General features: G+C 37.3%; 1 protein-coding gene across 1 annotated transcript in view; it reads right to left on the bottom strand.

Moving 5' to 3' along the window:
• LOC115854745 (collagen alpha-1(XIX) chain) overlaps nucleotides 1–27914 on the bottom strand; it is a 304855-nt gene that overhangs the window by 219775 nt on the left and 57166 nt on the right. Inside the window, exon 9 of the mRNA XM_060283962.1 lies at nucleotides 20074–20127. Within this exon, the coding sequence (XP_060139945.1) occupies nucleotides 20074–20127 (54 nt within the window). The remainder of the gene's footprint in view (nucleotides 1–20073; nucleotides 20128–27914) is intronic.

Raw genomic sequence — 27914 nt, 5'->3', positions numbered from 1 at the left:
GACTTTATCTAAAACCTAATTTATGTCAACAGAATGAGCCCTTCTTTACTCTGAATCACAGTTTCAAAGCTCTGGTGCCCATGCAGCTTGGGGTCAAATTGAATTCTATCCAACAAATAAATGCCTGCCTAAAATTACTGGATGAGCAGACATTAGCTGTTTTTTCTAAACTCTTGGTATCCCTCGGTGCTCCCAGTCTCAGCACAGGAGGAAATAAGAAGCCTCTTTTTTGGCTTCCCATCAATACCTTAGCCCATTATTGAAAGAAAATGATAATCAATGTTTTCTGTATCTACTATAACTTTCAAATTTTGTTTCTCCAGCATATACTTTCTATTACAGGTTTTTCCATCAAAGGGCCCGCGTCCCTTTTGTATTACAGATTGAAGCTCCAGATGGGCACTGTATGAATACGTGTAATATAAAGCAGGGCAAAATCTAACATTGCTGCTGATAGTGTCGATGCCATGGCATTAGTGTCATACAGAGCGTGTCTTCAACTTCACAGAGTAACCTAAAAAGCCCTTTCCAGAATTCAAAGTAACCTCTTTGGAAAGCTTTTGGAAAAAAAACTTAAGTGTGATTTAGGAGCAGCTGGTGGCTTTCGGAAAAGCTGATCAAAGGATTTCATTTTACCTCCTTTTTATCACTGCTCATTTCCTGGAAGTAAGCACAGCTAGGCATACAAGATAAATTATTAGTTTTCCTGATTTCTTTGACATTGGAATCAATGTCTTTTCTTATGCAGGAAATACATGCTGTCTGAAAGACATTTAATAAAGAATCATACTCCCTAAGGCTGTAGTTTGCAAACCTAGTACCAAGGAGACCAAGCAAAGAAAGGCAGATTAAGCAGGTAAATGAAAATTCCCTTATAACTAGACCCAAGCCTGGAAAATAGAAAGTTATATACTATGTTTTGGCGATTTTTTTCTTTTAAAAGTTAGGCATTCAGACTTTGATTAAAAAGTCTGAGATCCTGGGGCTTCCCTGGTGGCGCAGTGGTTGAGAGTCCGCCTGCCGATGCAGGGGACACGGGTTCGTGCCCCGGTCCGGGAGGATCCTGCATGACGCGGAGCGGCTGGGCCCGTGGGCCATGGCCGCTGAGCCTGCGCGTCCAGAGCCTGTGCTCCGCAATGGGAGAGGCCACAGCGGTGAGAGGCCCGCGTACCGCAAAATAAATACATAAATAAAATAAAATAAAATAAAAAGTCTGAGATCCTGCAGATGTACAGAATGGACTTGAGGACACGGGGAGGGGGAAGGGTAAGCTGGGACAAAGTGAGAGAGTGGCATGGACTTATATACACTACCAAATGTAAAATAGATAGCTGGTGGGAAGCAGCCACATAGCACAGGGAGATCAGCTCAGTGCTTTGTGACCACCTAGAGGGGTGGGATAGGGAGGGTGGGAGGGAGACGCAAGAGGGAGGGGATATGGGGATATATGTATATGCATAGCTGATTCACTGTGTTATAAAGCAGAAACTAACACACCATTGTAAAGTAATTATACTCCAATTAAGATGTTAAAAAAAAAGTCTGAGATCCCATTTATAACACTGTTTCCATATTTAAAAATGTAATTTGACCTATCATTTTACTTAGAGCAAGTTTCCCAGGAACACAATCTTCTGTTTGAATTTACTGTACGCTTGGAAGTATATCAATATTTTCCCACTAATTAATTCATATTCATTAAGAGTAAATTTACTTAAATTGAGTTTTGAGTGAAATAGCTGCAACAAATATCTGAAGTGGAATGCCAGAATCCTAGCATGAAAACCAGTAAAGGAAGCAGCCAAAAGTGAAACTGGTTATGATTTTGTGTATCACTAACTTGACCTCTATAATTCCGACAATAGGCATGCTGTACTCAGGCCATAATCTTTCGGGATTTAATTTTTATATGGTTCTAAATTCCTGCCACTCAACTAAATATTTCAGGAAATAAAACATATACCTCCTATATTTTTTCTGATATCTCGTCCGATCAGAGTCCTTTTGTTTCAGGGAAGAGTATTTTTTCCTTCTATATTCTGGGACTTCATTCCAAGAAATAAATTGTTAAGTAAAAAAACTATGTACTTCATAGGGTTTAAAACTTCAAACTTTTTGAATTCTTTGTATTTGTTGGATCCTTCATGCAGCTAACACGTGGGGATATATTATCACATGAATGCTCAGAATAAGGCAAATTTAAAACATTCTTAAACAAAAATGAATGAGACCCTATTATTACTTATTCTTATGGTCATTTCAAAGAAGAGAAAGCCAGCCCACCATCAGTAATACATGGTCAATACATGTTTTAATCATAGTTATATAAATGTGGGGAGTTAGCAGCAGCTGAACCCAACATCTACTTTCTCAAAAACTATTAACCTGAGTGTATCTGTGTGCACACAAGTACACGCAAGGGCACACACCTAGAAAACAAGCAGGGTGGGTATTCTTAAATACAGGGACAGGTGTAAATTTATACATTTGTATCCACCAGCTCCACCAAAGAATCTGCTAAGGCACTGACCCTATTGAAAGCTTCTTAAAGTCAGGCTAGTTTGCTGTTTAATTTGCATTGTGGAGAGCAAAACAAAACAATTTGATGTACGGATATTGAAACAATGCCTTCTGAACCCAAATTAACCTTTCCCAAATTTCTGCCCATTGGTCTTATTTCACACAGGACAAATATCATATGGGACTTATACATGACATCCTTTTGTGTCACCATTAAGCCTATTCAGTAATCCTATCATTTTTCAAATGATAGTTTGGAGTCCCTTAATATTATAGTAACTAACTGTTCCATGGGCACACACTGTCCTTTAAAATGTGGCACTGAGAATTCAGCACATCACTCCAGATATGGTCTCAACCACACAGAGATGAGTACTGGCATACACACACATACACACACACACCTTGTTCTGGATACTATACAATACTGGCATTACTACAACTTGCTTTTTTAAAACTAAATTGCTTGTGCATACATTGAACTTGTAGTCAACTAAAACCATTAAGTTTTCCTTTCAAAGAGGATATTTTTACAATCCTCTTTCAAATTACTGGAGTGCAAATTACGCTGAGTTATTCAAATAAAAAACAATTAATTTTGAAATGGTTTGGGGACGTAAACGTTTCTTTCCACTTACAGCAAAGTTAGGGAACTGAGCCCTGGCCAATGTTGTAAGACCACACTACAAAATCTAGTGTGGTTTTCAGTAAGGTTTTCAAAATCAGTGATTTTCAAAATCAGTAAGGTTTTCTTCAAGTGGATCTGTTAAGAATGAGTGTGTGGGCTTTTCACTTCCTTGTGAGACTAGCTGGAAGGCAGTCTTTAGGCAAACTTGAAGCTTCACAACAGTACCAGGGAAACAGAAGACATTTAGTGCAAATCATCCACTGAACTATCTAGAGTGGAGTAACTGACATCTGAATCAAGTATTCTAACAGGAGATAACTGAAGATATAAAGAGAAGGACAGTGTCATCAGTAAGCTCCTACTTGGAGACAGTGAGACACCGGTAACTGCAAACTGTTTCTGGCCCGAAGTAGTCCTCATGCTGAGTAATTTAGAGTTCTACTCTGTATCAGTTACTTCTACTGGAGCTTCAATGCATTGAAGGCATCGGTTACCTATCTTTAGACCTGAGATAAATGGCTGTGAAGGTCTGGAGGAAGAACACGCCTTAGCAACGTTGTAAGCAAGTCAGGAGATTTGCAAACCTAGTACGGAGGACAAGGCAGCAAAATCACCTGGAGATTTATGCTGGAGAGAGGAGGGAGAGCATGTTGTCTCCAAGGGAAATGGGAAGCCAGTTCTGGGGCTGCACACTCTTCCCTCTATTTCTGTTTCACCCCCGAAGCACCCCTGTCAGCTTCACCAGACATGGGAGAGTCTCTGGCCCTCCTATTCCCTGAAGTGCGCGTCTGCAGATAGTGCAGGAGATTTGGACCGAAGCCTCGCGGCTTTGGGGGCCTTTCCAATCCTCCCTCGGCATGGTTTTCTAACAGTCATCCTCTGTTCCTCTTCTCTATTGACTTGAGCTCTGAACAGCTCAACAAACATTATGCAGAACCAAGGAGGTGCCACGCACTGGGCCAGGTGCTGGGGTGAAAGGTGTGAGAGGGATTCCCGGCCCTTGTTCTCCAGGAGGTCACAGTGGGGACCAAGACACACAGACTATGTGGGTAATGTAAACAAAGCGCTACACGAGCAGAGTGCAGGGCTGCTAAGTCTGCCTGGTGGCCAAGGAGAATTCATGAAATAGATGCAATTTTTCTTGAGCTGTGAAGTCAGTGATCTGTGAAAATGCAGTGACGGTGGGAGGAAAGAAAGATGCTGACTGTGGTCATCCTCTCGAATCTTCTTCTCTTACCCAACAAGCTCGTGCATGACCGTCCACAGGCTATGACAACCCTGACTAGGCTGCAAAAAGCTCCTTTAGACACAGCCACATTAAGGAAATTCTATTATCTGAACTTGTAGACGTCTATATAAAATAACAATTACACCTCTAAATTCCCTATTGAGTATCTCAGTAATCTACACCAGAAATAAAATAATTAGGACAAAACTGTAATTAGAAAAGATACACGCACCCATATTTTCATAGCAGCACTATTCACAATAGTGCCAAGGCATGGAAGCAACCTAGATGTCCATCAACAGATGAATGGATAAAGAAGATGCGGTATGTGTGTGTGTGTGTGTGTGTGTACACACACACACACACACACACACACACACACACAGGAATATTACTCAGCCATAAAAGAGAATGAAATAATGCCATTTGCAGCAACATGGATGGACCTAGAGAATATCATACTAAGTGAAGTAAGTCAGAAAGAGAAAGATAAATATCATATAATATCACTTATAGGTGGAATCTAAAAATATGATACAAATGAATTTATATACAAAACAGACATAGATCCACAGACATAGAAAACAGACTTGTGGTTGCCAAGGGGGAGGGAGGGGGAGGGAGGGAATGATTGGGAGGTTGGGATTAGCAGATGCAAACTATTGTATACAGGATGGGTAAACAACAAGGTCCTACTGTATAGCACAGGGAACTATACTCAACATCCTGTGATAAACCATAATGGAAAAGAATATGAAAAAGAATGTATATATGTGTATAATAAAATCACTCTGCTGTATAGCAGAAATTAACACAACATTGTAAATCAACTCTACTGCAATAAAAATTTTTTTGAAAAGATTAAAATAATTAGCCACTAAACTATGCAGAGAAACAGAGACTGCGTGATCTTTTTGATGGCAATACTTTAATATTTGTGTGCTAGATTCTCACAGTGCATTAAACCAAATAGGAACATTAGCAGACTAGCTTCTTAAAACCTGGCTAACCGTTTAGCAAATAAAAGTCGAGTGCCTGGGTGCCAGAGCCACTGCATGTGTTGAGCCTGTCATCCATCTGTTGTGTTCTCTGCCAACTGCTCCACTTGGGGTGCGAGTGGAAGGCATTAGGAGGGAATAAGAAACCATTAAGAAATAAACTCAACTGCAGAGTGAGCAAGCCTCTTTTTCTTTTTCCTATCCTTCTATTACCTCTGTCCTTCTCGGGTTTCTGCTTATTTTAGTGCTATCTTGTATCAATATACTGCCCACAGATAAGACAATTAAATGAGGCTTACTCCAGGTAAAGGCAGTCATTTTTCACTGATAATTCAAGCATCATTCTTGTAACTGTAGTAAGTGAGGTCAAGAAGCAGGCGGACAAAACTGTTTTCTTTGTGGCCATTTTAACCATGAATAGAAATTGGTTATAATAAAAAGTTCAATCCTATGTCCAGATTTGACTATACCTTTATTCACTGCAGGATTTTCTGAAATACAAGGAGTATGTGTGTGACTCTCTGTTTAAGAGGTATCAACTCCTAATATAAACCTTGACAATTTCACAGAAAGGAAATATCCCATTTTTAGAATAAAGCTGTGTTGTACTTTTTTTTCTCCTCATTTAGTGTTGTGATTTGGACAATAAATTGTCACATACTAATAGATATTTTAACTTTTTTGATCTTGGGAAGAACTCTGAAATTCATCTTAATTCTGAATTTCACTGGCAAACTGGATGAAACTAGATAATGCAGGGAGAAAGCCAAATGACAAAAAAAAATTCTTCAGCTTTCTCAACAAATGCCTGTAAGTTTCGGAGTATCTGAGGCATTAATGCTACATCTGGACCAGGGCTGTTGCAGAGTTCATTATAATTCACAACAGCTACCGGCCTTGTCTGCGCTTTCATAAACTGTAACAGCGTCTGCCTTTATTTCCTGAAGCTGCAGTCTTCTCATAAAATGTCTTTTTAAGGGAAAACCGAGATTCAAAGATCACAGTCATTTCATTTTCCAACAGAAAAGAAATATAAAGACAGTTAGGGAACAATGGATCTGTCCAGTTTGCTCTCACCCTCCTGCAAAGAGCTGGGGCTTCAGAGTTGATGGTGCAAAGACCCGGTACACAAAGCAGCTCTTAATGAGGACAGTTAGCCCAGCTATTTTTAAGACATGCAACTTGGCAACTCTCTCACCACACTATCAGATACACTTCTTAAGCGCCTTAATGCATGTGGCTTTTTACCTCTAGAAGTTTGATTTTTTTAAAAAAAGAACATCACGGTACTAGATGAAACACTTGTATTTTTGATCAAGTAAATATACAATTTATAGATATATTTGATCAAATGAATATAAAATTTACACATATATATATAATATCAAAAGCATATTTGGAGAAGAGCATAAATAGAGAAGTTTCTAGATTAGACACTGAGGTAAGGTTTATCTGGACAGTGTGGCCATGATGGGCCTGCCTGGAGGTCAGACAGGATCTCCAGAGAGTCAAGTTTGGGAAGTTTGGAAACATATTTTAAATATAATTTGGAATTAGGAAACCAGACAAAATAAAACTGCATTGTTTTCATAATGCTTATTTCAGAAAGTAAAGCTAGACACAATCCTTTCATTTGGTGAAAAACATATGATGATGATTTTCAAGAGATGGACACAATTTTCTGAGGCCGGGAGAATTATCTCTAAGGATAGGCAGACTTTAAAAGGGTCCATAGATTTCAAGACAAGGGACACAGCCCTCCCTGGAGCAGGAAGGAAGGAAGTCCCCTGTGCAGTTCCCTCTCTTGCCTGCAGATAAATGAATTTAAGATCTAATTCAGAACTGTCTGCAAAGGAAATGTGAGCACTTGAGGGATGCTTCAGACGAGGTAATACGGTAAAGGTGCCAGAGCCATGGATTCACGTGGGTAGAAATTCAAATCCTGACTTCACTAGTAGTTAGCGATGAAACTTTGGGGAAGTTTCTCCATCTGTGAAACAGTGATGATAAATCGTACTTCATAGAAATGCAAATCAAAACTACAATGAGATATCATCTCACACCAGTCAGAATGGTCATCATCAAAAAATCTAGAAACAATAAATGCTGGAGAGGGTGTGGAGAAAAGGGAACACTCTTGCACTGCTGGTGGGAATGTGAATTGGTACAGCCACTATGGAGAACAGTATGGAGCTTCCTTAAAGAACTACAAATAAAACTACCATAGGACCCAGCAATCCCACTACTGGGCATATACCCTGAGGAAACCATAATTCAAAAAGAGTCATGTACCAAAATGTTCATTGCAGCTCTATTTACAAAAGCCAGAAGATGGAAGCAACCTAAGTGTCCATCATCGGATAAATGGATAAAGAAGATGTGGCACATATATACAATGGAATTACTCAGCCATAAAAAGAAACGAAATTGAGCTATTTGTAATGAGGTGGATAGACCTAGAGTCTGTCATACAGAGTGAAGTAAGTCAGAAAGAGAAAGACAAATACCGTATGCTAACACATATATATATGGAATTCAAAAAAAAAGGAAAATGGTCAGAAGAACCTAGGGGCAAGACGGGAATAAAGACACAGACCTACTAGAGAATGGACTTGAGGATATGGGGAGGGGGAAGGGTAAGCTGTGACAAAGCGAGAGAGAGGCATGGACATATACACACTACCAAACGTAAGGTAGATAGCTAGTGGGAAGCAGCCGCATAGCACAGGGAGATCAGCTCGGTGCTTTGTGACCGCCTGGAGGGGTGGGATAGGGAGGGTGGGAGGGAGGGGGATGCAAGAGGGAAGAGATATGGGAACATATGTATATGTATAACTGATTCACTTTGCTATAAAGCGGAAACTAACACACCATTGTAAAGCAATTATACTCCAATAAAGATGTAAAAAAAAAAAGAATAGCAGGCCATCTGACAATGGGTTAATATATGTAAAGAGATCTTGTAAATCAATAAGAAAAACAACAACAATCCAATGTAAAGAAAGGGCAAGGGCATTTCAGAGAAAAAAATTCATATATAAATGACTTATAATCTCTCATACTTTTAAACATGGAAAGTAAAATAATAATGTGGTATAATGTTTCACCTATTAAATAGAAAATGGAAAAACTCAATAATGTGTGTTGTTGAAGAAGTCATGTGGAAATAGGTGTGTGTCCCACTGCTATGGAGTAATTGTCATGTGGCGAAATTTTTCCAATAAATACTTTAAAAATTAAAAAACAAAATCGTACCTCATAGAGATACCGTGGGGAATGAATGAAATAATGTAAAGAAGTTTCTTGATAGTACTTAGCACATAATAATTATAAAGTAAATGGCCACTATTATTATTATTGTAAAAGTTTGTACTCATATTTTTTGGTTAGGTTGAAAATTCATTAGATTCCTAATATCCAGTTTGTTTTAAGAAGTCAAAGTTTTCTAAGATATGTGACTTTTATTTTAACGTTTCCATCCAATATATTTTGAATAAATAATATAAATTCCCTCAAATGAGTTCTAGTTTAGTCTCTTAGTAAGCCAGAGTTTAGAATAAGAGAATCATTAAACTGTTTTCTTTTAAAATTATATCTACTGTTTAAAATTATATCTACTTTTAAAATTATATCTACTGTTTTAAAATTATATCTACTGTTTTAAAATTATATCTACTTTTAAAAATTATATCTACTTTTAAAATTATATCTACTGTTTTCCAAATATTTATTTATCAGGCACTGAGCTGGCAATCTCATGAATTATTTCATCTAATCTTTAAGACAAAACTAGAAGTAGGTACAATATAATTCCCATTTCATAAAAAGAAAACTTAGAAACTGTAAGAGACATGTCCCAAATTACACAGAGTAAGGATTTGACCTGGGATTCAAACCCAAGATGTTTATAACTCTGGGTATTTAATAATTGAATGACAGAACAATGAGGGCTATCACTTACTGCACACCTACCCCACGAAAAGTGAAATAAATTTATCAAAAGTTTTCCCACTAAAATAAACACTTTAGGACAAATTCTAGGTAATTCAGCAGATCGAAAATTGGTTTTAGCATAAATTAGGCTCTATTTTATTTAATTTTTTACTGTCACATTATTAGGATTAAGATTATTGGAAGATAAGTATTCCTATTTTAAAAAACTATCCCTACTTCTCAAAAAACATATCTGATACATGACATACACAAGTGAAATAGGGAGTGAGGCCATTTTTTATTTGCAATATTCAAGCAGCAAATGCAAGCATGCTTTGAGTGTGAAGTCTGGAGGTAGGGCAGTGGGCAGGATTTGCTGCAGGGGCCCAATCTCATTTTCCCACTGCGCATCATGAGGATGTGAGTTGTGAGCACCTGTGTGTGTGTGTGTGTGTGCGTGTGTATGTGTGTATGACATATGTGCGTATGTCCTTGTGTGATCTCATGCATTAAGCCACTCAGTGCTCTTGGAAACTTAACCATCCAATTTACTTGTTTTGACTGACAGTGGCTTCTGTCCAACCAAGCTGACTGGAAGTCACCAGTGACTAATATCTAAGAACCCTTGCTGCATAGAGTAGATTTTCTTATTTGAACCCAGAACAGAAAACTTACCAAATATCTTAGGCAAAATCCTAGCTGTGCTGAGTAAACGTAAAGGGGACAGTTATTTTTCTGTGGTGTGTTGGCAGTAAGGCTATGTATCTATCAGGTTAGAAGGCCTATGCAAGTCTGTACAAGGTAATGCGTATTATAATTACAAAAGAGCATAATTAACTGCTATAGTTCCTCATCTTCAAAGTCTCCGTGATTCCATATTACATAAAGTCTCCTGGGCCTCAGAAGAAAAATGCCACCTCAAGAAACTAATACTTTGTTCAGGGCCTTGACTTAAAAAAATTTACTGCTATCACCTCGACAAACTTCGAAGTGTAGGTTTATTTTAGGATAATGGGATTTATATGCAAATCACTTAATTTATTACTGTATCACATTGTATGTAAGTATAAAGTGCAGTTAATATACAAATTCTACTCTACTCTGCTCAGAATAGGCTTCCCTCCATTCATATAAATCGGTTTTCTAGTTTAAATATTAAACCTTAAAAAAAACCTTCCCTTTGAGAATATTTTACCTGAGATATAGGTTCTATGGCACTTTGCATATGTTCTTCTCCAAGTGAGCAAATTCATCTTTTTTTATTTTGTCTTTTAACAGAACTCTTAAGCACTTCTAAATCTAAGAAAAGAACCCCAAAGAATCACAACTGTTGAGAAGCAGAATCCAGGCCAAGCTCGGGGATGCTGTGTGCATCCTCTGGGAGACACGGCTCTGAGGGTACATAACACTTTAAGAATAATTTTTCCTTGGAAACTTAGAAAAATCAATCAAGTTATTTTCATCATAAAAGAATGGAAGTACTGTACCCCAAACATAAGTGCCCATCTTTACAACTATATTTAAAGTTTATGAAATTTAAAAAATAAAAAAATTGATATATCCTCATTGGAGTCAAATATTTAAAACTTATAAAGCATGCCAATAGATACATAGTAGCTTTCTTGTTATTTTCATTTTGTGTATATTCATTAGAGATATTTTAAATAAATGGTAACCTGTGGATTATAGAAGTAAGAAAAATGCTCTTGAGGTGACATTTCTTCACTGATGAGTGTTATATACCTTTAACAGCTAAATGAAGTGACAAGTTAGAAGTAGACCTGGCACCACCAGTGACTGGGCCCTTGAAGAGAAGTTATGGTCAAAGACTTGGTGATTCTACAGATGTTGGGAAGGTCCCTGAAGATGCCTGAAACCAGGACCCAAGAGCTAAGTGCAGCCTGATACCATGGTTAGCACCACAGGAAGCTGAACAAATTCTCTGATTGTCTGTGAGGCTCTCTGAGAGCGACTCAAGTAAATTAAACTTGTGGAGACTGCTTGGGGAAACATGAGAGAGAGTTTGCCAGGACAGTGTGCATTGGTTTTAGAGTACCATGGATACGGCCTCTCCTTCACCACGTTAGCTTTTTTCTTTTTAACATCTTTATTGGAGTATAATTGCTTTACAATGGTGTGTTAGTTTCTGCTGTATAACAAAGTGAATCAGCTATACGTATACATATATCCCCATATCCCCTCCCTCTTGCGTCTCCCTCCCACCCTCCCTATCCCACCCCTCTAGGTGGTCACAAAGCACCGAGCTGATCTCCCTATGCTATGCAGCTGCTTCCCACTAGCTATCTATTTTACATTTGGTAGTGTATTTATATGTCCATGACACTCTCACTTTGTCCCAGTTTACCCTTCCCCCTCCCCATGTCCTCAAGTCCATTCTCTACATCTGTGTCTTTATTTCTGTACTGCCCCTAGTTTCATCAGAACCTTTTTTTTTACATTCCATATATATGTGTTAGCATATAGTATTTGTTTTTCTCTTTCTGACTTACTTCACTCTGTATGACAGACTCTAGGTCCATCCACCTCACTATAAATAACTCAGTTATTTATGGCTGAGTAATAGTCCATTGAATATATGTGCCACGTCTTCTTTATCCACTGATCTGTCGATGAACACTTCAGCTTTTAAGTTCCCTGGAGACAGTGTCTTCACACAGATCTTGTGAGACTCACTCTTGTCACCAGTTTGACCAAATGGGCCCAAAGGGCTGAGGCTTTCCATTCCCAGAATTACTACTTCCAAGTGATTCACTGCTAGCTAGTATATTCCCTTATATCTACTGCAGTTTTACTTTAAGTGGAGTGTTGGGTGAATCATCTCATGAAATTCTTTCTACAGATCTGGGCTTCTAGGAAAAGCAACAGCATCTTTAATTCTGAGTTGTGTTTGCCTGGAACACCACATCTTGCTCCAGCTCCTTCACTCAGCCCAAAATGCCCTTGCTTTTCTAAGAAACTCTATTTTTTTCTGGAGAATTCCTTGGCTTGCATGTTTAACTTCCCAGCCTGCTGCTTTCTTACTCTCACGGTCCTTGATGAAGATTGATTTGATCAACATCTGCAGCAGTTGAGCCTCTTGATTACTCTCTAGCTCCTGTATTGAGTCCCACCTGCTGAGAACTCCTTTTCAGAGCTAAGAGCCTCCTCCACAGCCAGTCAGTAGCACCTTAGGCCTGGTTTCCACAAATAGGATCCAAGAGATGTCACCTCATTTGCACCAAATTCAATTAACAGTATTTATTTTTAGACTCATTTTATGTATTTATTTATTTTTGGGCTGCGTTGGGTCTTCGTTGCTGCACATGGGCTTTCTCTAGTTGCAGCGAGCGGGGGCTACTCTTCATTGTGGTGCTTCACCTTCTCATTACGGTGGCTTCTCTTATTGCAGCACAGGGGCTCTAGGTGCCCGGGCTTCAGTAGTTGTGGCACGCAGGCTCAGTAGTTGTGGAACACGGGCTTAGTTGCTCCACGGCACGTGGGAGCAACTTCCCGGACCAGGGCTTGAAGCCATGTCTCCTGCATTGGCAGGTGCATTCTTAACCACTTCCCCACCAGGGAAGCCCCAATTAACAGTATTTTATACCAATCTTAGTAAATTCTGTTTTAAAATATAACAGGAGAATTTTATCCACTTTCCCTTTATTCATTGTGTAAACCCAATTAAATCTTATTTTACACCCCACAATAAAGAAGTCTAGACCAGAGGGCAGACAGCAGAAGGAAGAAGAACTACAGTCCTGCAGCCTGTGGAACAAAAACGACATTCACAGAAAGACAGACAAGATGAAAAGGCAGAGGGCTATGTACCAGATGAAGGAACAAGATAAAACCCGCAAAAAACAACTAAATGAAGTGGAGATAGGCAACCTTCCAGAAAAAGAATTCAGAATAATGATAGTGAAAATGATCCAGGACCTTGAAAAAAGAATGGAGGAAAAGAGCGAGAAGATGCAAGAAATGTTTAACAAAGACGTAGAAGAATTAAAGAACAAACAAACAGAGATGAACAATACAATAACTGAAAGGAAAACTACACTAGAAGGAATCAATAGGAGAATAACTAAGGCAGAAGAATAGATAAGTGATCTGGAAGACAGAATGGTGGAATTCACTGCTGCAGAACAGAAGAGAGAAAAAAGAAGGAAAAGAACTGAAGACAGTCTAAGACACCTCTGGGACAACATTAAACGCAACAACATTCACATTATAGGGGTTCCAGAAGGAGAAGAGAGAGAGAAAGGACCCAAGAAATTATTTGAAGAGATTATAGTAGAAAACTTCCCTAACATGGGAAAGGAAACAGCCACCCAGTCCAGGAAGCACAGCGAGTCCCATACAGGATAAACCCAAGGAGAAACATGCTGAGACACATAGTAATCAAACTGGCAAAAATTAAAGACAAACAAAAGTTATTGAAAGCAGCAAGGGAAAAATGACAAATAACATACAAGGGAACTCCCATAAGGGTAACAGCTGATTTCTCAGCAGAAACTCTACAAGCCAGAAGGGAGTGGCATGATATACTTAAAGTGATGAAAGGGAAGAAACTACAACCAAGATTACTCTACCCAGCAAGGATCTCATTCAGATTCGATGGAGAAATCAAAAGCTTTACAGACATGCAAAAGCTAAGAGAATTCAGCACCACCAAACCAGCTCTACAACAAATGCTAAAGGAACTTCGCTAAGTGGGAAACACAAGGGAAGAAAAGGACCTACAAAACCAAACCCAAAACAATTAAGAAAATGGTCATAGGAACATACATATCAATAACTACCTAAATGTGAATGTATTAAATGCTCCAACCAAAAGACACTGGCTCGCTGAATGGATACAACAATAAGACCCATATATATGCTGTCTACAAGAGACCCACTTCAGACCTAAGGACACATACAGACTGAAAGTGAGGGGATGGAAAAAGATATTCCATGCAAATGGAAATCAAAAGAAAGCTGGAGTAGCAATACTCATATCAGATAAAATAGACTTTAAAATAAATAATGTTACAAGAGACAAGGAAGGACACTATATAATGATCAAGGGATCAATCCAAGAAGAAGATATAACAATTATAAATATATATGCACACAACATCAGAGCACCTCAATACATAAGGCAACTGCTAATAGCTATAAAAGAGGAAATTAACAATAACACAATAATAGTGGGGGACTTTTAACACCTCACTTGCACCAATGGACAGATCATCCAAAATGAAAATAAATAAGTAAACAAAAGCTTTAAATGACACAAAAGGCCAGATAAATTTAATTGATATTTATAGGACATTCCATCCAAAAACAGTAGATTACACTTTCTTCTCAGGTGCGTACAGAACATTCTCCAGGATAGATCACATCTTGGGTCATAAATCAAGCCACAGTAAATATAAAAAAATTGAAATCATATCAAGCATCTTTTCTGACCACAACACTATGAGGTCAGAAATCAATTACAGGGAAAAAAACGTAAAAAACACAAACACATGGAGGCTAAACAGTATGTTACTAAATAATCAAGAGATCATTGAAGAAATCAAAGAGAAAATCAGAAAACACCTAGAGACAAATGACAATGAAAACACGATGATCCAAAACCTACGGGATGCAGCAAAAGCAGTTCTAAGAGGGAAGTTTATAGCTATATAAGCCTACCTCAAGAAACAAGAAAAATCTCAAATAAACAATCTAACCTTACAACTAAAGGAATCAGAGAAAGAAGAACAAACAAAACCCAAAGTTAGCAGAAGGAAAGAAATTATATAGATCCGAGCAGAAATAAATGAAATAGAAACAAACAAAACAATAGCAAAGATCAATAAAACTAAAAGCTGGCTCTTTGAGAAGAGAAACAAAATTGATAAACCATTAGCCAGACTCATCAAGAAAAAGAGCGAGAGGACTCAAATCAATAGAATTAGAAATGAAAAAGAAGTTACAAAGACCCCACAGAAATACAAAGCATCCTAAGAGACTACTACAAGCAACTCTATGCCAAAAAAATAGGCAACCTGGAAGAAATGGACAAGTTCTTAGAAAGGTATAACCTTCCAAGACTGAACCAGGAAGAAATAGAAAATATGAACAGACCAATCACAAGTAATGAAATTGAAACTGTGATTAAAAATCTTCCAACACACAAAAGTCCAGGACCCGATGGCTTCACGGGTGAATTCTTTCAAACATTTAGAGAAGAGTAACACCCATCCTTCTCAAACTCTTCCAAAAAATTGCAGAGGAAGGAACACTCCCAAACTCATTCTGGGAGGCCACCATCACCCTGATACCAAAACCAAACCAAGACACTACAAAAAAAGAAAATTACAGACCAATACCGCTCATGAATATAGATGCAAAAATCCTCAACAAAATACAAGCAAACAGAATCCAGAGCACATTAAAAGGATCATACACCATGATCAAGTGGGATTTATCCCAGGGATGCAAGGATTCTTCAGTATACACAAATCAATCAATGTGATACACCATATTAACAAATTGAAGAATAAAAACCATATGATCATCTCAATAGATGTAGAAAAAGCTTTCGACAAAATTCAACACCCATTTATGATAAAAACTCTCCAGAAAGTGGGCATAGAGGGAACCTACCTCAACATAATAAAGGCCATATATGACAAACCCACAGCAAACATAATTTTTAATGGTGAAAAACTGAAAGCATTTCCTCTAAGATCAGGTACAAGACAAGGATGTCCACTCTCACCACTATTATTCAACATAGTTTTGTGAGTCCTAGCCACGGCAATCAGAGAAGAAAAAGAAATAAAAAGACTACAAATTGGAAAAGAAGAAAACTGTCACTGTTTGCAGATGACACGATACTATACATAGAGAATCCTAAAGGTGCCACCAGAAAACTACTAGAGCTCATCAATGAATTTGGTAAAGGAGCAGGATACAAAATTAATGCACAGAAATCTCTTGCATTCCTATACACTAATGATGAAATATCTGAAAGAGAAATTAAGTAAACAGTCCCATTTACCAGTGCAACAAAAAGAATAACATACCTACGAATAAACCTACCCGGGGAGACAAAAGACCTGTATGCAGAAAACTGTAAGACACTGATGAAAGAAATTAAAGAAGATACCAACAGATGGAGAGATATACCATGTTCTTGTATTGGAAGAATCAATATTGTGAAAATGATTCTACTACCCAAAGCAATCTACAGATTCAATGCAATCCCTATCAAAATACCAATAGCATTTTTTACGGAACTAGAACAAAAAATCTTAAAATTTGTATGGAGACAAAAAGACCCCGAATAGCCAAAGCAGTCTTGAGGGAAAAAAACGGAGCTGGAGGAATCAGACTCCCTGACTTCAAACTACTTTACAAGTAATCAAGACAATATGGTACTGGCACAAAAACAGAAATATAGATCAATGGAACAAGATAGAAAGCCCAGAGATAAACCCACACACCTATGGTCAACTAATCTATGACAAAGGAGGCAAGGATATACAATGGAGAAAGACAGTCTCTTCAATAAGTGGTGCTGGGAAAACTGGACAGCTACATGTAAAAGAATGAAATTAGAACACTCCCTAACACCATACACAAAAATAAACTCAAAATGGATTAGAGACCTAAATATAAGACCGGACACTATAAAACTCTTAGAGGAAAACATAGGAAGAACACTCTTTGACATAAATCACAGCAAGATCTTTTTTGATCCACCTCCTAGAGAAATGGAAATAAAAACAAAAATAAACAAATGGGACCTAATGAAACTTCAAAGCTTTTGCAAAGCAAAGGAAACCATAAAGAAGACGAAAAGACAACCCTCAGAAGAGAAGACAACCCTCAGAGAAAATATTTGCAAACAAACCAACAGACAAAGGATTAATCTCCAAAATATATAAACAGCTTATGCAGTTCAATATTAAAAAAACAAACAACCCAATCCAAAAATGGGCAGAAGACCTAAATAGACATTTCTCCAAAGAAGACATACAGATGGCCAAGAGGCACATGAAAAGCTGCTCAACACCACTAATTATTAGAGAAATGTAAATCAAAACTACAATGAGGTATCACCTCACAGCAGTTAGAATGGGCATCATAAGAAAATCTACAAACAACAAATGATGGAGGGGGTGTGGATAAAGGGAACCCTCTTATACTGTTGGTGGGAATGTAAATTGATACAGCCACTATGGAGAACAGTATGGAGGTTCCTCAAAATACTAAAAATAGAATTACCATATGATCCAGCAATCCCACTACTGGGCATATACCCAGAGAAAACCATAATTCAAAAAGAGTCATGTACCACAGTGTTCATTGCAGCACTATTTACAATAGCCAGGTCATGGAAGCAACCTAAATGCCCATCGACAGATGAATGGATAAAGAAGACGTGGTACATGTATAATAAAATTATTTTTAAAATGGAATATTACTCAGCCATAAAAGGAACGAAATTGGGTCATTTGTAGAGACGTGGATGGATCTAGAGACTGTCATACAGAGTGAAGTAAGTCAGAAAGAGAGAAACAAATATCGTATATTAACGCATATATGTGGAACCTAGAAAAATGGTACAGATGAACCGGTTTTCAGGGCAGAAATTGAGACACAGATGTAGAGAACAAATGTATGGACACCAAAGGGGGAAAGCGGCAGTGGGTGGTGGTGGTGCTGTGATGAATTGGGCGATTGGGATTGACATGTATACACTGATGTGTATAAAATGGATGACTAATAAGAACCTCCTGTATAAAAAAGAAAAAAAAGATTTGTTCATATGGTGGTATAAGTAATCCCTCTCTTGTATGTACGTTCTAATTATCTTTTCTCAATTTGTCTTTTCTATTTTGCCTGGCATTTTACTGTTTCTATAATCATATGTATGATTTGATTTTTAAAAAAAGTAGCATAACTCAGCTCTAAGATATACGAAAAAAAAAAGAAGTCTAATAATCTATTTTATAGTCCAAGTTCTCCAATGATTCTGTACTTGGCAAAGAAAAAAGGAAAGAGTTCCCATATTCAAGTAATTTTTAAAATCCCAATGATCTGAAATCTAAACAATCTGAACAATATATTTTAGGAAGAGATTGGTGAAATGGGTATATAAAGCAAATTTGGACTGGGCAAGCTCTTCAAGAGTTAGGTGATTAAGTAGTATTCTCTTGGGGAAATGGCATTTTGAAGGATTCAGACCTTTAAACAAGTGTCTGAAGGAACTTTTACTTATTGAAGTGTCTTCGTTTAATGTCATCAGAAAGATTAAGCAAGAGGACAGCAGCCCAAATAATCATTAGCTTGCAGCAAGGTACCATTGTTTACAAAGTTTGTTGGGTTTTACTGAGTCTACCATTTACAGGAGCAAAGAATTTGCATATCAGGCTGAATAATTTCTAAAAGAAACAGAGCAACATCAGTGAAGCAGTCAGATATCAGAGACACGTTTAAGAAGGGCTCAGAAAATAAGTTCTGAACCTCCTACCACTTCAGCTTCAGTTCCCCTCGTGACAATGATAGCTTCATAACCACAGGGGTCATGACCCTCTAGATAGTGAGGCAAAATGGACTCACTTGATAATTAGTGCAGCTAGAACAGCTACGAAAATTTATGTTAAATTTATTTTAGTGAAGAAGAGAATTTTCTTAGCATCAATATGTAAAACTCTAATAATTCAACAATCTAAGTGAAAAATAAGACAAGATAATTGCAGTCTAATTTACAAATATAACAATTTTTTTAAGTTTCCTGAATAAGTATGCTAACCTCTTGTGAGTGGACTCATTATTTAGAATCATCTTTACAGTATTAGAGAAGACAATGTGAAAATCATTTTATTGATGGATTGAAATATATTTCTTGTATTTTTATTTATCATATTTCATGCGATACTTTATTTTTAAATGTTTATTTATGTCTGCAGTGAAATACATATTAAAAGATCCTATATCATGTGGTCGCTTATTTGTGGAATCTTAAAAAATGATACAAATGAACTTATCTACAAAAACAGAAACAGAGTCACAGACATAGAAACCAGACTTACGGTTACCAAAGGGGAAAATGGGGGAGTGATAAATTAGGAGCTTGGGATTAACAGATACACAATACTATAAATAAAATAGGTAAACAACAAGGGCCTACTGTGTAACACAGGGAACTATATTCAATATCTTGTAATAAACTACAAGGGAAAAGAATCTGAGAAAGAATAGATTTATATATATATATATATGTATAGCTGAATCACTTTGCTGTACACCTGAAACTAACACAACCTTGTAAATCACCTAGACTTCAATTTAAAAAGAGAGAAAAGATAAAACATATCAATAAGTAACCCTCCCCCGCAAGAAAGATACTATACCAACCATAAAATAGTGAAATTAAGAAACTTTGGGTCTCTTAGAATAATGACTAATGTTCTGAAGCAACTGTTTTCTGCAAAGGACCAGACAGTAAATGTCTTAGAATCTCTGCCACAATTACTAGACACTGCTGTGTGGCACAAAAGCAGCCTTAGCCATTATGAAGACCCATGAGCATGGCTGTGCTCCAGTAAAACCTGATTTACTAAATCATACAGCAGGAATTTTTGGCAGCCCTCCTGCAGGGTCACAGTTTGCTGACTGCCCCCCGCCCCCCGAAATACCAGACTTGTTCCATGTATTTTCCCTTCCTCTCTGATACAACCTGGTAAAATAGCTACAAAGCTTAATCAAGGGTCTGATCCACATACCTTTTCCCCAGGAATTCCAGGAGCACCCAATTCACCTTTAAGACCAACTGCACCCTGAAATATAGAAATGCTCATTAGGAGTTTTTTCAAAGGTGTATTAATTGCTAAGGTTGTCATAGATGAGTTGATTTTGCTCGCACCAAAGTGTGTGCCGTTAAGTTTTTTTTCCTGTTATTCACAAGTCATTAAACTATACTTTTGACAATTAATAAATTATCAGAAATTTAATAATAAATATCAGAGTGCTAATCAAAACTCAAACTAGACATTCTCCACACAGACATATGCAGTACAGCTTTCTCATTTCTTTTATATTTATCAAAGGTTAAGGAATGGTTCTATTGCTGTTACTTCAACTAGTACCTGGTACTTTCAATTCAAATAAGTCATGAAATTTCAGACTCCAAGGTACCCATATTTTTATATTTAGTGTGCCTGACCTTCCATTACATCCTCCAGGAAAACACTCCGAAGCTGGGTCAATCCTTTTGTCAATTTCCTTGCTCATCCACGTTAACTGGAAAAATCTGCTCAGTGAAGCTGATGGGCTACCTTTATCTGCCTTTATGGCTCTTTCACAAATTCAGTCTAATAAATTTATCCTTGAGACAGTGGACAATAATGTAAACTTTCTGAATGAATTTCTCTATTACTAATGCTTGGTAGAGATTAATAAACACATTAGAATTCTATGAGTATATAATACCATTATTACCCTGATATTACCTGTTAATTTCAGATTTAAGGCATACAAATAAATGTCAACTTCAAGTTCCTATAGATTAGATGAGATTGTATCAGATGGAGTAAAATTACAAAAACAAACCTGTCAATTAATCCAATATGCTCAATATTAGATTAGAAAGGATGAAGAAATATTCTTTAATTCTCATATTGACATAGACAAAAATTCAAAACCATAAATATTAAATCTTGCTCCTTTGAGGTTATTACTAAGGGAAAAATATTCCTTCTTTTAAAAAATTATGAACATATTTTGATTCAATTATTTTTTATTGGTGTGGTGTGTCTTCGGAACGGGCACATGAGTAATGTCACACTGGAAACAAAATAAAGGGAAATTCACTAGTAATCTCTGGGTTAACACACTAGACCACTCAAAATGGAAACTTCCATACAGTGAGATTGGAGAGTAGGGGTAGTAGAAAAAAAACAATACCAAAGTTTTTGACTATAGAGTCAAGTAAGTTAACATTTCATCTTAAATTAGTTTGATTTTCTCTAAAAGTATACCTACAAAGCAATCATTTCATAAAGCCTACACTTTTCGGGAAATTAACTTGATACGGAAGGTAATAATACAAAACTAAACTGGAAAATTATTCCCCAAATAGACCTCAGATCATACTCCTCCTTAGGTTCAGGAACATTGAAATTGAGCTGCTATGTTATAAAACTGAGGGAATTTCAACTCTGAAGTGGGTGAAGGTATTAGCAAGGGTATTAAAGAACTGAGAAAGTAATGTAGTTGCTAAGTAATTAGGCTGCTAACCACATCTGCTAAGAAAAGGGAATTAAAAGATTCAGAAAATTACAATCATTGAGTCTAAATGAAAGAAAAGTCTTAATTATTATTTCAAATAATGTCATCCAGAGTTTAGTCTTGGACAGAGGGCATGGTTAGGATGGTCTGATTGGGTGGCCTGATACAGAATATTCATCACAGCTATGTGTTCATAAGCAGTGGTTGAATCTCAAACTCTCTCCAAGAGAGGGGGTCATAAGCTTTATGAAGAAAAAAGCAGTAAATCAGACTTACGAAGCATCACAGTGTGGATGAAAAAATAGGCAAATAAACACTAAGTCATCCCAAAACTTGTGACTTTTCTCCAAATATTTCTGATTCATCATTAACTAGTGGGTAACATCAAGCTAAAACTAATCAGGTCACTATGTAAATTTTTTTAAATGCTTCTGTTTGTAAAGGAAAAAGTGTAGTAGAACATTAGTGAATAATATAACAGTTCTTAACGATTTAGCTTATCTAGCTCCTTCTCTGCAAACTGACTCTTCGCCCTGCTTGGCAAGGTCCACTGGGCAACTGGGGCAGAGAATTCACAGGTTCTAGAAACAGCTGAGTTGATGACTTAGACCTTCCTTGTGGTAGAATATTCATTCATTCAACGTATTTTTAGCTCCTATTATGTGCTGTTCTATGTATGGTGCTCAAGGAACTCATATTCTAGTGGGGGAATAAATGGAGGTATAATGATAACATGTCAAGTGACGATAAAAGTGCTAAGAAAAGAAAGAAGACAGAGGTGGAATGAAGGGATGCTTTTTACACAGAGATGTCAGAAGAGGTCTTTCTATTTTTTTTTATTTAATTAATTAATTTATTTAATTTTTTTGGCTGTGTTGGGTCTTCGTTTTTGTGTGAGGGCTTTATCCAGTTGCGGTGAGCGGGGGCCACTCTTCATCGTGGTGCGCGGGCCTCTCACTGTCCCGGCCTCTCCCGCTGCAGAGCACAGGCTCCAGACGCGCAGGCTCAGTAGTTGTGGCTCACAGGCCTAGCCGCTCCGCGGCATGTGGGATCTTCCCAGACCAGGGCTCGAACCCGTGTCCCCTGCATTGGCAGGCAGATTCTTAACCACTGCACCAATCAGGGAAGTCCCCAGGCCTTTCTATTTTAAAGTGATTTATGAGAGAGAGCCTAAATGATGTGAAGGAAAGAGAAATGTGAATATCTAGAACATTCCAGGTATATGTAGCCTGGTGCAAAGACCTTGGAACAGACATGAACAAGGGGAGAGTGTAGGAGCCACTATAGGGAGGGGTAGCGGGGTAGGGAGAGCTCTACACATTATGGGAAGCTTTGTGGCCCGTGGTTAGAGCTTCAATGTTATCTTGAGGGGAACAGGAAGCCATGGGTGGGTTTTGATCCAGGTGGGACAAGATTTACTTACAGGATTGTTCAGAACAGCTGTCTAACTCATAGTGTACAGGCATAAATAAAGTAAAATTTGCTCTTTATAAAGCTGCCACAGATGACAGTAAGGATTCTCAAAACGTAAGACCTGGGCTTCCCTGGTGGCGCAGTGGTTGGGAGTCCGCCTGCCAGTGCAGGGGACGCGGGTTCGTGCCCCGGTCCGGGAAGATCCCACATGCCGCAGAGCAGCTGGGCCCGTGAGCCATGGCCGCTGAGCCTGCGCGTCCGGAGCCTGTGCTCCGCAATGGGAGAGACCACAACAGTGAGAGGCCCACGTAACGCAAAAAAAAAAAAAAAAAAAAAAAAAATAAGACCTTCAGAAATATTGTAATGAGTAATACATAACTTGGAAAGAGATTTGGGAACTGTATTCTCAAAACTTTTCTCATTTTATCTCATTGGGCCAAAAGTAAAATGAGAAAAATGAGAATGAGAAAAATTAAATTTCAAAAACTAGCACACTATATCTAAAAAAAGTCTTGTCAAATAAGATTGGGAACAAAAGACACAGATTTGAATGAAATACTTAAATCACTGAGTGATCTTTTGAAGAAATGACTATCATTAAATTATTAATATTTACTATGAGTGGCATATAACAACTCAAGGTTTTTATAACCTAAAACATGTAATCAATTGAAAATTCTAAGGAATTATTTCACAAAATGAAGATGTGTTTGATTTTAATCAAACCACGTATGAAACTCAACTCAATCTAAAAGGATTACCCTCTACCTCTCCTTCAACACATGACTGTGGATAAAAAAGTAGGGGAAACATACATTTGCTAAGTATCTACTATGTACCAGTTCCTGGTACTAAGTATTCCTTCTTCACAATAAGCTGTTGACTCAGTGTTATTAAGCACCATTTTCAAAGCAAGTAAGAGGTGGACAGGATTCAATCCCAAGTCATTCAGGCTCCAAAGTGGTACTCCTTCTAATATACTGTCCTACAGCCCCTAAATATACTCTCTTGGTCTTACACACCAAAAGAAAAACCTTGAGAACAACATCTGGTTGCCTTAGTAACACTGCACTTCTGATCATTTCACAAAATCAACTATTCAATATGCCTTAGAGCAAAAATGACTTTTGATCTTCAAACTGTGCAGGCAGTATTTTGTGCACCTGCTCTAGTAATGAAACTTATATACAAGACTCAAACACAGGTGGAAAGCCATCTTTATTTACTGCCCATTAAAGTTGCAGGATCACGTAGTACAATAAGAACAGAAATGTACTCATCAACTCCTCAAAAGGAAAATACATCCATGTTTATTAAAAAAAGCTGATCACATTCATGGTCATGGTCATCTGAAGTTGTATTTGCACATCAAGGATTATGCTGGTTTAATTAAATGCTGGTGCATGTACTGAAACAATAAAGGAAGTATAGTGATTATTTGCCTTCTTTTGTAGGTTATCAATTTATTTTATCCCAGCTGTCATTGCCTTGCCACTAAAATCTCTTGCCATTATGAATTTTGTGTAGTCTGGAAGTTAAAACAAATGTTATTATTTTTTAAATGTATCATAAATGGGAAATTATGTAATACATTATAACTCTAAGATACATTTTGTATAGTTTATAGATTTGGCATACAATAAATTTTCTAATAATTATGATCTTTTTTATTTCTGTGGTATCAGTTGTACCATGCCCTCTTTCATTTTTATTGTTTATTTGAGTCCTCTCTTTTTTTCTTGGTGAGTCTAGCTAGCTATAGGCTTGTCAATTTGTTTCTCTCTTCAGAAAAGCAGTTACATTGATCTTCTCCATTGTATTTTTAGTCTCTATTTCATTTATTTATGCTCTAATTTTTTTTTTTTTTTTTGGCAGTACGCGGGCCTCTCACTGTTGTGGCCTCTCCCATTGTGGAGCACAGGCTCCGGACGCAGGCTCAGCAGCCATGGCTCATGGGCCCAGCCTCTCCATGGCATGTGGGATCTTCCCGGACCGGGTCACGAACCTGCGTCCCCTGCATCGGCCGGCGGACTCTCAAACACTGCGCCACCAGGGAAGCCCTGCTCTAAATTTTATTTCCTTCCTTCTACTAACTTTGGACTTCATTTGTTCTTCTTTTGCTAGTTCATTAAGGTGTAAAGTTAGGTTGTTTATTCGAGCCTCTGATTGTTTCTTGAGATGGGCACTTATCTCTATGAACTCCTCTCTTAGAACTGCTTTTGTTGCATCCCACAAATTTTGGTATGTTATATTTCCATTTTCTTTTGTCTCAAGGTAATTTTTCATTTCTTTTTTGACTTTTTTCACCCACTGGTTGCCCAGTAGCATGTTGTTTAATCTCTACATTTGTGAATGTTCCAGTTTCCTTCGTGTAATTAATTTCTAGTTTCATACCACTGTGGTCAGAAAAATATGCTTGATACAATTTCAATCCTTTTAAATTCATTAAGACTTGTTTCATGGCCTAAAGTACGATCTGTTCTAGAAAATGTTCCATATATATTTGAGAAGAATATATTCTATTGCTTTCAGAGGGAATGTTCTATATATATCTCTTAAGTTCCTCTGATTCATCTGTCATTTAAGGCTAGTGTTTCCTTATTGATTTTCTGTCTGGATGATGTATCCATTGATGTAGTGGGGTATTAAAGTTTCCTACTATTATTGTATTACTGACTACTTCTCCCTTTAGGAATGTTAATATTTGCTTTATATATTTAGGCACTTCTGGGTTAAGTGCATAAATACTTACAAATGTTACATCCTCTTGTTGGATTGACCCCTTTATCATTATATAAAACCCACCTTTGGCTCTTATTACATTCCTTGTTTAAAGTCCATTTTGTCTGATATAAGTATAGCTACTCAGCTTCCTTTTGATTTCCATTTGCAAAAGATTGGAATATCTTTTCCAATCCCTTCGCTTTCAGTTTGTGTGTGTCCTTACATATAAAGTGTATTTTATAGGTAGCATATAGATGGATCTTCTTTCCAAACTATACTATAAAGTTATAGTAATTAGAACAGTGTGGTATTGGCATAAAAACAGACACATATATCAGTGGAAAAGAACAGAGAATCCAAAAATAAACCCACACATATATGGTCAATTAATTTATGACAAAGGAGTCACAAATATATAGTGGGGAAAGGATAGCCTCTTCAATAAATAGTGTTGGCTATTTATAATAGCCAAGACATGGAAGCAACCTAAATGTCCATCGACAGATGAATGGATAAAGAAGATGTGGTACATATATAGAATGGAATAATACCCATAAAAAAGAATGAAATAATGCCATTTGAAGCAACATGGATGGACCTAGAGATTATCATACTAAATGAAGCCCTACAGAGAATGACAAATATCATATGATATTGCTTATACATGGAATCTAAAAAAGAATGATACAAATGAACTTATATGCAAAACAGAAATAGACCCACAGACATAAAAAACAAACTTATGTTACCAAAGAGGAAAGGAGGGAGTGATAAATTAAGAGTTTGGGATTAATATATACACCCTACTATATATAAAACAGATAACCAACAAGGACCTACTGTATAGCATGTGGAACTATACTCAATATTTTGTAATAATCTATAAGGGAAAAGAATCTGAAAAAGAATATATATAGATAACTGAATCACTTTGCTGTATACCTGAAACTGACACAACACTGTAAATCAACTATACTTCAATAAAAAATAAATAAAAATTTTAAAATAAATAAACAGTGAGTGCTGAGAAAACTGCAGAGCCACATGCAAAGAAGAATGAAACTTGACCAATATCTTATACCATACAAAAAAATTAACCCAAAATGGATTAAAGACTTGAACGTAAGATCTGAAACCACAGAATTCCTAGAAGAAAACATAGGCAGTAAGCCCCTCAACATACATCTTGGTGATAATTTTTTTGAATATGTCTCCAAAAGCAAAAGTAACAAAAATAAACAAGTGTGATCTCAAGGGCAAAAATAAATGCCCATCCCAAACCCAAATATTTCTTCTCAAGCACTTGCTTAGGTGCCAGAAGTTCCCATGGAAGGTACAATGGTGGACCCTCCTTTGGGAGTCAAAAGACCAAGGATGGCTTGGCTGAAGCTTGCTGTGCAACTTTGAGGGATCAGTCATTTCACAAACTTCAGTCTCTTACCTTTTAAAATAAGGAGTCCACGTAGATTATATAAATAATTTAGAACCATGGACTTCCAAGTTAAGGCATGAAAAGAATTTAAATCTGTTCTACCTTGGAAAGATAGTAAGAACATAATCAACTCCTAATCTTAGCAGGAATTAATCTACCTAGTTAGCTAACAAAAGACGTGACTCATAGAAAACAAACTTATGGTTACCAGAGGGAGATGGAGGGGGAGACAAATTAGGAGTTTGGGATTAACATATACACACTACTACATGTTAAACAGATAACCAACAAGGACCTACTGTATAGCACAGGGAACTATACTCAATGTCTTGTAATAACCTATAATTGAAAAGAATCTGAAAAAGAATATACTTATATATATAGAGTCAGTTATATATATATATATCGCTGAATAACTCTGCTGTACTCCTGAAGCTAACAAAACATTGTAAATTAACTATACTTCAATTAAAAAAATGGTTAATAAAAAGACATGACTCAAAGAGTGAGGAATAGACAGCTCTGTTTTGAGAAGGACAGGGAGAAAGGAAAAGCATGGATCCTGGCTAGACTCAGATCTGCACAGGTCCAGGTCACCCACCATCTTCTCTAGCAAACTCTCTCCCCAGTCTCCCCAAGACTGTTACCTCAGGGCCCCTGCAACCCTCCTACAGCACCTAACTGGTGTGGCCTTGTAAGGTCTTCTATCTCCTTCCGGATGTAAAATCCTGGAACATAGCCTGTTCCTTCTATCCACTCTAACACCCA

Source organism: Globicephala melas, chromosome 14, assembly GCF_963455315.2.
Source record: "Globicephala melas chromosome 14, mGloMel1.2, whole genome shotgun sequence".
Taxonomy (NCBI): domain Eukaryota; kingdom Metazoa; phylum Chordata; class Mammalia; order Artiodactyla; family Delphinidae; genus Globicephala; species Globicephala melas.
This window is presented reverse-complemented; position numbering and strand designations above follow the sequence as displayed.